This window comes from Salvelinus alpinus, chromosome 24, assembly GCF_045679555.1.
Source record: "Salvelinus alpinus chromosome 24, SLU_Salpinus.1, whole genome shotgun sequence".
NCBI lineage: Eukaryota > Metazoa > Chordata > Actinopteri > Salmoniformes > Salmonidae > Salvelinus > Salvelinus alpinus.
The window spans coordinates 27,800,145-27,812,115 of NC_092109.1; the positions used below are offsets into that span (position 1 = coordinate 27,800,145).

At 41.0% G+C, this 11,971-nt stretch overlaps 1 protein-coding gene across 6 annotated transcripts; it reads left to right on the forward strand.

Moving 5' to 3' along the window:
• Window positions 1-766: 766 nt before the first annotated feature.
• On the forward strand, window positions 767-11,861 carry LOC139552473 (trimethyllysine dioxygenase, mitochondrial-like). 6 transcript variants are annotated; one of them, XM_071364241.1, is made up of 9 exons: window positions 767-871; window positions 979-1,077; window positions 1,250-1,427; window positions 5,866-6,042; window positions 6,749-7,028; window positions 7,812-7,930; window positions 10,269-10,506; window positions 10,838-10,976; window positions 11,164-11,861. In XM_071364241.1, the coding sequence occupies exons 3-9, from the start codon at window positions 1,256-1,258 to the stop codon at window positions 11,293-11,295; spliced, it is 1,257 nt and encodes a 418-aa protein (XP_071220342.1). In that variant the 5' UTR covers window positions 767-871; window positions 979-1,077; window positions 1,250-1,255; the 3' UTR covers window positions 11,296-11,861. The 6 variants fall into 6 exon arrangements, with proteins under 6 accessions (XP_071220342.1, XP_071220344.1, XP_071220346.1 ...); XM_071364243.1 differs by having other exon boundaries at window positions 1,253-1,427; XM_071364245.1 differs by having other exon boundaries at window positions 979-1,073.
• Window positions 11,862-11,971: the final 110 nt, after the last annotated feature.

The following is an 11,971-nucleotide window of genomic DNA, read 5'->3' on the forward strand; positions in this document are numbered from 1 at the left end:
CATTGCAAAGCAATCATTAGCCTGTTATTCAGTGGAGTGGTTGTGTGGTCCCAAGTCTAAGATTAAGGGTCTCTTTTCCTAGTTTAAAATGATAAACATTCAACATTGGCCATGCTGTCAACGAAGCATGATTTGTGCCGTACTCCAAACAACTGTTAACACAGAACTGCAAAATCTGACTTTAGTGAGTTCAAGACAACTGGGAACTTGGGAAAAACGAGCTAGGACTGGGAAGATACGTTTGAGTTCCCAGTTGTCTTGAAAGCACCATAAATCCAGAGAATGGCAGACTTTGATGACAAAATTTGCCCACGAAGGACTGCCGCCAAGGTGAGTCCAAAAATGTCTTGTATGCTGCTGCATAAATGATGTAATATGCCATTACTACACCAATTCTCTCAATTCCGCTTAGGACATTGTACATTGAACTCTTCATTACATTTGATTGGCAAGCATGTGAATGGTTTGTGTCTGGAGTGCATGGTCGATGAAACAGTGGATCATGTGTTATATTGTTGCAAGTATGTTGAAGAGAGGGAAAGATTGAAGTTTAGGGTCATTGAGGTTGGTTGGGGGGGTGGAAGGAATTTAGGGGATGGTGGAGGGTCTTAGAAGTTAGTAGGGCTCTTTTTTATTTTCTCAGGAGTAATGAGTTAGGTAGGAGGATTTAGAAATGTTGTAAACCGTGATTGACCACACACTCCAGCACAGTAGGTGGCGGCATATACCTTTAACGTTGGTTTGCGGACCGCCATTATATCGAAGAAGAAGAAGAAGAAGAGTGGATCCTCTCGCTTCGCCTCTTCCTCTATGCTGATAGCTATTGTACCTCTTTGGTAGTTGCTAACTAGCGGTTCTTAGCGTCAACAAGGTACGTGTCCAAAGTGTACTATCCTGCAATGCTAGCACGCAAAGTATATAAACGACTTGGAAAAAACTAACTTGTTTAATAATTTATCTCATCGATTGTCAATATAGCTTCATCGAAGGTCCAAGAAGTCTTAATTCCAGGTCACAGTAATTAGTGCTGCTAGCTACATAAACACAACTGACTGGAATCCACACGAGCTCCGGTGTGTGAGTATTGCATGATCAGATCAACAGAAGCTGATTTGTTATTAATCACAGCAATTAAGATGGGGAAATTATCATTTGTGCGGGAGTCAATGTCAGACTCGATCAAATAACGTATAGTTGTGTTCTGAATCTGTCCATGAAGAGTGTTCCATCTACATTTATTTTCCATTAGCAGACAATGTCTTTGGCTCGGATATTGTGCCGTTTAAATGGCTATTTGCAACCCATATCGAAAACACGGGCTCCTTTAGTCTCTGGATTCATACGAACCCAGAATGAAGTGAGACGTTGGCAGCATACTGCTCCACAATCGACGAGTTGTCACTGGCAGCTTCAGGAAGACTGCCTTGGTAAGTATGACTAGTTCTATCAGCCCTTTACCAAACTCTAAATTAACATTTTATTTGCTCTAGACAGTCTGTTTTTGAATACAGCTCCATATGTGTCTGCCCTTCTTTGAGGCTTTTGAAAAACTCGCTGGTCTTTGTAGTTGAATCTGTGCTTGAAGTTCAATACTTCAAGAGGAAGGGCTAGTCATTAAAAAATCATGTCAACCCTTATTTAACACAGTGAGTCCATGTAACTTATTATGTGATTTGTTAAGCCACATTTTACTGCTGAACTAATTTAAGCTTGCCTTAACGAAGGGGTTGAATACTTATGAAATTGCTATTTTAGTGCTGAATTTTCTATTTATAAAAAATATATAATTTTTCATCCACTTTGACTGAGTATTTTGTAAATTGTGGACAAAAAATATATAATTTTAATCTGTTTTAATCCCATTTTGTAACACAATAAAATGTGAAGAAATCCAAGGTGTCTGAGTACTTCTGCCATGCACAAATAATAATAATAATTGCATATGTCCTAACCTACACCTTTTTTAAAGTAATAAATTACTTCATATCTTATACTAATAGACCAGGCAGGGATCAGCAACTGGATTCAGCCGTGGGACAATATTTTTTTCTTGAGCGGATTGTCGGGGACCGAAACATGATTACAAATAATTTGTAGACTAAATTGACCTCAAGAAGCCCAAACAGATATATTTTAACATCATTTCAAACCTTGCTTACATTTGTGTACAATGACATCTCTGTTATGCGTGGTGTTAGGTTCTAAATAACAGGGTAAAAACTGACGGACAACTATGAAACGCTCAAACCAAGTTTATTCACCCAATGGGTCAGACAGCTGAAAATACATATTCACACAAGCACTGGTATAACCCTTCCTTCTATGCTGAGTCTCCTCCTTACACATCTGAACAGCCAATGCACCTCTGTTGCTAGACAGGACTTTAGTGATGCATGTTCTGTCTCAATTCATTTGACCTGAACTCAGCCCAAATTCTGCTGTCCTGTTGACTTGTACCAGACTGTGGCCCTTCTCCTTCCAATCGAATATCTGATGTCTAACAATAACACGTTCTGACAGAATGTGAACATTCTACATTACCCCCACTCCCTCGGGGACATGAATAAGGATATTTCATATTTTCAAGTCAGAACCCATCAGTGGGAATACTTGAACAGGTTTCCTAAATTAAAATCACTTATAGCTGATTTTCTTGGTGATTTTACAGTCTTATTTCCCAAATGTTTCTAATATGTACAGTACCAGTCAAAAGTTTGGACACACCTACTCATTCAATGGTTCTTCTTTATTTTGACTATTTTCTACATTGTAGAATAATAGTGAAGACATCAAAACTATAGAATAACTCATATGGAATCATGTATTAACCAAAGAAGTTTTAAACAAATCAAAATATATTTTATATTTGAGATTTTTTAAAGTAGCCCTTTGCCTTGATGACAGCTTTGCACACTCTTGGGGGGCCAAATAAAACCAACCGTGGGCCAAATTAGGGCCGCCAGTTGGGGAACCCTGTAATAGTCCATTTGAATGTTTAAATACAGCAGCCCAAGGAACTCAAGAGTTTTTGAAAGAAGAGACCCACTGGGCACAGATGTCAGTTCAATGTCTAGTTTTGATTTACATTTGGTTGAGTAGTCAACTAATGTGAAATCAACAAAACATGTCAGTTTCATTGGATTTAGGTTAAAAGTTGGGTAGAAAAAAACATCATGCCGTTACGTTGATTACTTTTTGCAAATCCAATCAGTTTTCCACATTGATTCAATGTCATCACATATATATATTGTTTTGGTTGAAATTACATGGAAACAACATTGATTCAACCAGTTTTTGCCCAGTAGGGAGAATGCGCAATGGCGATAGGCTATAGCAGTTATTTACAGACCCATAACCATTCAATCTTCATAAAGAGAAGCAAAAGCCATCTTCATCTTATTCTAGTCCTGTATTATTCAAACATGTCATTACAATGATGAAGATAAGAGAATGATTGGCCTAAGAAAAAAACATCACATTTCATGTCTGTCATTCCTGATGGCAATTTCCCTTGTCACAACTGCATTCACTGTTATGCCATGATCAGCGGGAACTCTAATCCATCCCCATCTGGGTGAGCGGATAAAGGTTTGGTAGAATAACCTGTAAAACAAAATATGTTGTGTATCTCCTTAAGTGTTCCTGTGAATTTTTATTATGTGGATAAGAAAGACCAAACGTGAACTTAAGACAAGGATTTGTGAGTATAAGAGCTCCATTCGCAACCACAATGAGGGAGGAGATGGGGAAAAATGACTTATTGGATGGACCACTTGGCCACTCTTGACTCAGCAGGTCTCAACGAGGAATATCCCTTTTCTTGTTATTTTTTTATGTAATTTTTTTTTCTTCTCTAGACTGCTTTTTATTGTGGTAGATGTTCGACACAGTGTCCAGGTCAAACTGTACACAACAGTGACAGTCTGATCCTCCAGTAACAGTCTACTGGTCTTTCAGCTCCTTCAGTCTCCTGATGGCCGACTTCACTGTGATGTGTTGTATGTCCAGGCGCCTACACCAACAGTCTTCATGCAGGACCCACAGTGCCAGATACCAACAGCCTTCCTGTTCCTTTTCTTGTTTTTAATATACCCTCCTATAGGCTATGACATCATAATGTATCTTTATTGTGTGTTTGTGTATACAGTGGGGAGAACAAGTATTTGATACACTGCCGATTTTGCAGGTTTTCCTACTTACAAAGCATGTAGAGGTCTGTAATATTTATCATAGGTACACTTCAACTGTGAGACACGGAATCTAAAACAAAAATCCAGAAAATCACATTGTATGATTTTTAAGTAATTAATTTGCATTTTATTGCATGACATAAGTATTTGATACATCAGAAAAGCAGAACTTAATATTTGGTACAGAAACCTTTGTTTGCAATTACAGAGATCATACGTTTCCTGGAGTTCTTGACCAGGTTTGCACACACTGCAGCAGGGATTTTGTCCCACTCCTCCATACAGACCTTCTCCAGATCCTTCAGGTTTCGGGGCTGTCGCTGGGCAATACGGACTTTCAGCGCCCTCCAAAGATTTTCTATTGGGTTCAGGTCTGGAGACTGGCTAGGCCACTCCAGGACCTTGAGATGCTTCTTACGGAGCCACTCCTTAGTTTCCCTGGCTGTGTGTTTCGGGTCATTGTCATGCTGGAAGACCCAGCCACGACCCATCTTCAATGCTCTTACTGAGGGAAGGAGGTCGTTGGCCAAGATCTCGCGATACATGGCCCCATCCATCCTCCCCTCAATACGGTGCAGTCGTCCTGTCCCCTTTGCAGAAAAGCATCCCCAAAGAATGATGTTTCCACCTCCACGCTTCACGGTTGGGATGGTGTTCTTGGGGTTGTACTCATCCTTCTTCTTCCTCCAAACACGTCGAGTGAAGTTTAGACCAAAAAGCTCAATTTTTGTCTCATCAGACCACATGACCTTCTCCCATTCCTCCTCTGGATCATCCAGATGGTCATTGGCAAACTTCAGACGGGCCTGGACATGCCCTGGCTTGAGCAGGGGGACCTTGCGTGCGCTGCAGTATTTTAATCCATGACGGCATAGTGTGTTACTAATGGTTTTCTTTGAGACTGTGGTCCCAGCTCTCTTCAGGTCATTGACCAGGTCCTGCCGTGTAGTTCTGGGCTGATCCCTCACCTTCCTCATGATCATTGATGCCCCACGAGGTGAGATCTTGCATGGAGCCCCAGACCGAGGATGATTGACCGTCATCTTGAACTTCTTCCATTTTCTAATAATTGCGCCAACAGTTGTTGCCTTCTCACCAAGCTGCTTGCCTATTGTCCTGTAGCCCATCCCAGCCTTGTGCAGGTCTACAATTTTATCCCTGATGTCCTTACACAGCTCTCTGGTCTTGGCCATTGTGGAGAGGTTGGAGTCTGTTTGATTGAGTGTGTGGACAGGTGTCTTTTATACAGGTAACGAGTTCAAACAGGTGCAGTTAATACAGGTAATGAGTGGAGAACAGGAGGGCTTCTTAAAGAAAAACTAACAGGTCTGTGAGAGCCGGAATTCTTACTGGTTGGAAGGTGATCAAATACTTATGTCTTGCAATAAAATGCAAATTAATTACTTAAAAATCATACAATGTGATTTTCTGGATTTTTGTTTTAGATTCGGTCTCTCACAGTTGAAGTGTACCTATGATAAAAATTACAGACCTCTACATGCTTTGTAAGTAGGAAAACCTGCAAAATCGGCAGTGTATCAAATACTTGTTCTCCCCACTGTATATATTTTACATAGTAAATCCTAGTCTGGAACTGGCACTACACACTTGAATTGGCCAGTTTTTACATTATAGGCTAATATGTACTTGTAAATCTGACATTTTGATTTGGCAGAGCTCAGCTATGGAGGGCTTGTGATGCACTTTGCCTATGTGTGGCTACGGGATCATTGCCAATCTGCCTCCTGCTTCAACAGCAAGACCAACCAGAGGAACCTGGATACAGCAAATGTGGAGCTAAACATACGTCCTGCCAACACCAGGGTGGATGATGAGAATATCTTCCTCACATGTAAGTCTTGGTGTAAAGATTTATTTTCCCAACTGAGGGATGGAAAATATTCTCTACCCAGTTCGTCTCACATCACATACAGTAGGTGGCTTTCTTTGTTTTGATTTGTTGTAGATTTTTTATTTATTTTTATAATAATTCTCCAAATGAAGAGCTATAGTTGGTTTTGGCATGAGAAACAGTTTTCTTTGGAACCAAAGTGAAGAATTGAGCTTGTTTTTTCCCTCCCTTTTAGACGCTGTTGGAAGCCCACATTATGGAGTAGCCTAGCCTAAAAATGATATTCTCCACTGCCAAACCTGAGATAGTTATCTTCTTAAAAACAAGCATCTTTTGGGGAGACCTTTGACTCTTGAAAAAAGGTTGTAATGTACTGCAGATATTGCTGCCATATGCTTTATTTGAATTACATGTTTGTACAATGGTACATCTTTTCACAAGGCATTGGTTAAACTAACCGTTCTCACTTACTCAAGGTGCAATCGGTTGAACATTTCAGTGAGGTACTGAATCTAGGTCAGTTTGCTGTTGTCAAGAACTCTAAATCCATGCCAGTAGTTAAGCCTATCATTTGATCATTTTCAACCACAATCCCATTTTCTTTATGGCAGAACTGTGATCTATGCACCTATTGTTACTCATCCATTCTTTTGAACAGTTATTGAATGTATAATAGATGGAATTGTCTTTGTTTTGTCTACCTCAGGGCCTGATGGTCATGTGACAAGGTACAACCTGAACTGGCTGGCTCAGAACAGCTATGAGGTACAGAAGCAGAGTGCCATGCAGCCACACATCATCTGGAACTCTGACATCTATACCAGTGCCAAGGTGCCCTCTGCTAACTGGGACATGTTTATGAGCTGTGATGATGAACTGAAAAAGTTCCTTGGGGGCTTTCTGCTATACGGCATTGCTTTTGTGGAGGGTGTCCCGCCGACTGTTGAGGCCACAGAGACTCTTACCCAGAGGGTCAGCCTCATCAGGTATAGTAAGCCCCTCTGTGATTGCCTGGGGTGGGGTTGAGGGGGCTTAAAGGTAATGGCATACCACCCACCACAATGCATACGAAACATGCATGGTTTTAGAGTGAGGGATTATTTAATAAGGAATGAGAACAAACACCCCAGCTATCTATTTTTGGGGGAGCATTAAATAAGCTTGATATTTATCAGGGTTGGCTTGTTTACACTCTTTGTTTTGCAAAGTAACAGTGCTACAGAGAAGGTTTTGGTTTCCTTAACATCAACTTTGATACGTTTGTCAAGTTAACATGCACAACAGACTTCTCTCTGCAGTTGGAATGGAGGGTGGAATTGTCAAAAGAATGGGCATTGTTGCACTTTGACAGTGTAGTGAGAAAGGAGAGGTACTTTGTCCTCATTAATCCACCAGGTCTGTTCATTAAGGACTCTGCAGGTGGTGTGGTTTTGAAGTTTCAAACGCCTGAGCAAGCGCACTAATCCCTCTTTGTACTGGACTCTACTTTGGGGTGAAGGGAGGGAGGGAGGGAGGGAGGAAGCAGCGTGTTATAAGAAATGCATTGCTCATGGTTGCCAGATGAGGCCATTTTCTTATTCTAGTCCAGTGAGTATATTTGGTCATCAGAAGTAATTGCCCTCCTCCTTACACCCCAAAGAAACTAAATATCACTCACTATTTGGATCACAGTTGCCATTATAATCTTATTTGAATTGTTATTGTACTGTATAATGTTTTAGGTGTCACTTTTGACTCTACTTTGTGTTTTCATTCTTGTTTCCTACTAGGGAGACTATGTATGGCAAGATGTGGAACTTGATATCCGATTTCTCCCGAGGAGATACTGCCTACACCAAACTGGCACTGGACCGTCATACAGACACCTCATACTTCCAGGAGCCATGTGGGGAAGTATTTAGATGTTCACACATGGATAGGTGTTATTTGAACTGTATTGGAGTGATCATGTCAGGTCAAAGTAGCAAGGCAGTACACATGTTGGTCTGTATATTGGTTAGGTTGAGATTCCTCAGATAAAGACACACTTTAGACATCTACAGTGCCATCGGAAAGTATTCAGACGCCTTGACTTTTTCCACATTTTGTTACATTACAGCCTTATTCTAAAATTGATTAAATAAATTAAAATCCTCAGGAATCTACACACACAATACCCCATAATGACAAAGTGAAATAGGTTTAGACATTTTTGCAAATGTATTAAAAATAAAAAACCTACCTTATTTACATAAGTATTCAGACCCTTTGCGCTGAGACTCAAAATTGAGCTCATGTGCATCCTGTTTCCATTGATCATCTTTAAGATGTTTCTACAACTTGATTGGAGTCCACCTGTGGTAAATTTAATTGATTGGACATGATTTGGAAAGGCACACACCTGTCTATATAAGGTCCCACAGTTCATGTCAGAGCAAAAACAAAGCCATGAGGTAGAAGGTATGGTTCGTAGAGCTCAGAGACAGGATTGTGTCGAGGCACAGATCTGGGGAAGGGTAACAAAACACTTCTGCAGCATTGAAGGTCCCCAAGAACAGTGGCCTCCATCATTCTTAAATGGAAGAAGTTTGGAACCACCAAGACTCTTCCCAGAGCTGGCCGCTCGGCCAAACTGAGCAATCAGAGGAGAATGACCTTGGTCAGGAAGGTGACCAAGAACCCGATGGTCACTGACAGAGCTCTAGAGTTCCTCTGTGGAGATGGTTGTCCTTCTGGAAGGTTCTCCCATATCTGCAGCACTCCACCAATCAGACCTTTATGGTAGAGTGGCCAGACAGAAGCCACTCCTCAGTAAAAGGTACATGACAGCCCGCTTGGAGTTTTCCAAAAGGCACCTAAAGACTCTCAGACCATGAGAAACAAGATTCTCTGGTCTGATGAAACTAAGATTCTACTCTTTGGCCTGAATGCCAAGACTCACATCTGGAGGAAACCTGGCACCATCCCCATGGTGAAGCATGGCGTTGCTATGGGGTTGTTTTTCAGGGACGGTGAGACTAGTCGGGATCAAGGGAAAGGTGAACAGAGCAAAGTACAGAGATCCTTGATGACAACCTGCTCAGGACCTCAGAATGGGGCGAAGGTTCACCTTCCAACAGGACAACAACACTAAGCACACAACCAAGACAACGTAGGAATGGCTTCAGGACAAATCTCTGAATATCCATGAGTGACCAAGCCAGAGCCCCGACTTGAACCCGATCGAACATCTCTTGAAAGACCTGAAAGTAGCTGTGCAGCAACACTCCCCATCCAACGTGACAGAGCTTGACAGGATCTGCATAGAAAAATGGGATAAACTCCCCAAAATACAGGTGTGCCAAGTTTGTAAAGGTGCTTCAACAAAGTACTGAGTAAAGCGTCTGAATACTTATGTAAATGTGATGTGTATTTTTATTTTCAATAAACTAGGAAACAGTTCTAAAAAGCAGTTTTTTCTTTGTCATTATGGGGTATTGTGTGTAGCTTGATGGGGGGGGGGGGGGACAATTTAATCAATTTTAAAATAAGGCTGTAACCTGGAAAAAGTCAAAGGGTCTGAATACTTTCCGAAGGCAGTGTATGTATATAGGTTATTGTGTTAGGCTATTACAGTGATGTTACAAAAATGGACAGTTGTAACAACAGATCCAGCATTGGCCTTTTTTAAAGACATGCTCCAGAGCTTTGGCGGCTTGTATGTATTTTTTTAAACCTCCCACTTTGGGCTGAATGTGTCAATGTGTAGTTCATATATACATTAGTGTCTTATCTCGATTAGCCACAAAATCCCTAGTTTGAAAGGGGCTGTTTTCTGGAAGTCATTTCCCCAGCTTTTTCCCCCACGTGGGCCAGCTACTAGCGATTTGAGTTCTAGCCAATGAGCTTTAGCCCTTTGCCATTTGAGTGACCGCTAGAAAGACGCACGCACACACAGCAGAGCGAGAGCAATGTGGTGCACATATGTGATATGGTATGACATTTTCTGGGACCACTTTTTGCTTGTGAGAGCTACTTTCTGAACTACTGGCTAAAAGTATACAAAAGTACCGGAGAATCTCTTCAACTGATAAGACACAAGCCAGACGCACATTGCTATGCCACAGACATCTTGATAAAATAAGTTATAGTACAACATGAAACTAAGCTCTCCCTTGGCCTCCCATCAAATGACAGGGCAATAGCCACTTACTGGGCGTTTCATAATAACATGTAACTTACTTTGATGCCATTGACTTTGACTTGCAGGATCCAAGTGTTCCATTGCCTTAGGCATGAGGGAACAGGAGGAAGGACACTACTTGTAGATGGATTCTATTCTGCTGACAAAGTGCTCCAGAAGACGCCTGAGAACTTTGATCTGCTAGCACGGGTTCCTATCAAGCACGAGTACATTGAAAATGCCAGCGACCACCGTAACCACATGATCGGCATTGGCCCTGTGCTCAACGTGTATCCCTGGAACAATGAGGTGTACATGATCCGGTATGACCAATCTGTTGTAATTTGAGATGTGTATGTCTCCCTGAATGTCTTGCTTTAAACATATCTTCCAACGTCATTGGCCGTACAACCTTACATTAACCAGTCTTGGTTACCTATTAACTTACAATGTTGTATGTGTTTGAAAAATTATACACCCATCAATACAAATTAACTCACTTTGGAAGGTTCTTAGTGGAAGGCTCAGGATCTGGCGCTCATACGCAGCAAAACTTGTGTTATTCCATCTCCTTTGAGATCAATGTTATGAATATATGATCTGATATTGAGTATTAATATGGTATTACCTTCTGTTTGGTCGCCTGTCTTACAGATACAATAACTACGACCGTGCAGTCATAAACACAATCCCCCATGACATTGTCAAGCGATGGTATGTGGCTCACAGAGAGTTGACCACAGAGCTGAGGAAGCCGGAGAATGAGTTGTGGGTCAAACTGAAGCCTGGAAAGGTAAGGAAAATTAGTTGCCTTTTCATTGATCGAGACAAAGGATTTAGCACTACTTGATCAGTTAAGCAAGATATTGACATGGGGGGGGGGACATCCCACACTTAACTGTAAACCACGATTAAGCTGTAGGTGATGGGTGGTCTTACAAAATCTTAAACAAAAAAGATGTTCCCTCTTTTTCTTTAAGGTTCTCTTCATTGATAACTGGCGTGTCATGCATGGCCGGGAGTCCTTCACAGGCCTGCGGCAACTGTGTGGCTGCTACCTGTCCAGGGACGACGTCATGAACACTGCCCGCTCCTTGGGTCTGCAGGCCTGAGTGAAGAGCCACCCTGAGTCTCCAACCCTTCCAGCCAACACCAAAGTCCTTTAGAGATAAAGCACCATCACCCAATCAGTCACACATGTTTAAGGTGACCGAAAAGTCTTGTAGAATCAAATCGTTTTTCTATTATGAGTATTTACTGAGTGAAATCAAGTATTTCCACTGCATGAATGCAGTTATATATTGCTAATGCAGAACTAAATGCCATTCCTAATATGGGCATAAAATAATTGTACTGTACTTTAGAAATGTTCTCTACCCAGAAATATTTTACATGTGGAGATATTGTTAGACTTGATGAAGTCAAGAAAATGGACTGTGATCTGTTTGGGATTTAAGATTTGTAGACGTGCATTAAGCTCTTGTCACAACAATCATCTTTTGAACTGGAACTTAACATATTGAGGTGTTTAACTAGATTTTTGGCTTTGTTTTAGGGATTTGTTTCTAGTATTTCTGAAGTACTTTTGCTAGTCATTTGTTTATGAATGTATTAGGAAATGTTGCCTTGTTTACATAATGAAATAAATTGGGTGATTTTTCAGCACCTTTTCTCCTGATTTATATTGGGTGACTGTATTTTTTTTTAAATATTTTTTTGTCATGCCCAGACAACAAGGGAGTTAATTATACATATCTCTGATGAAGCCATATCCAGCATTAAAAGGAA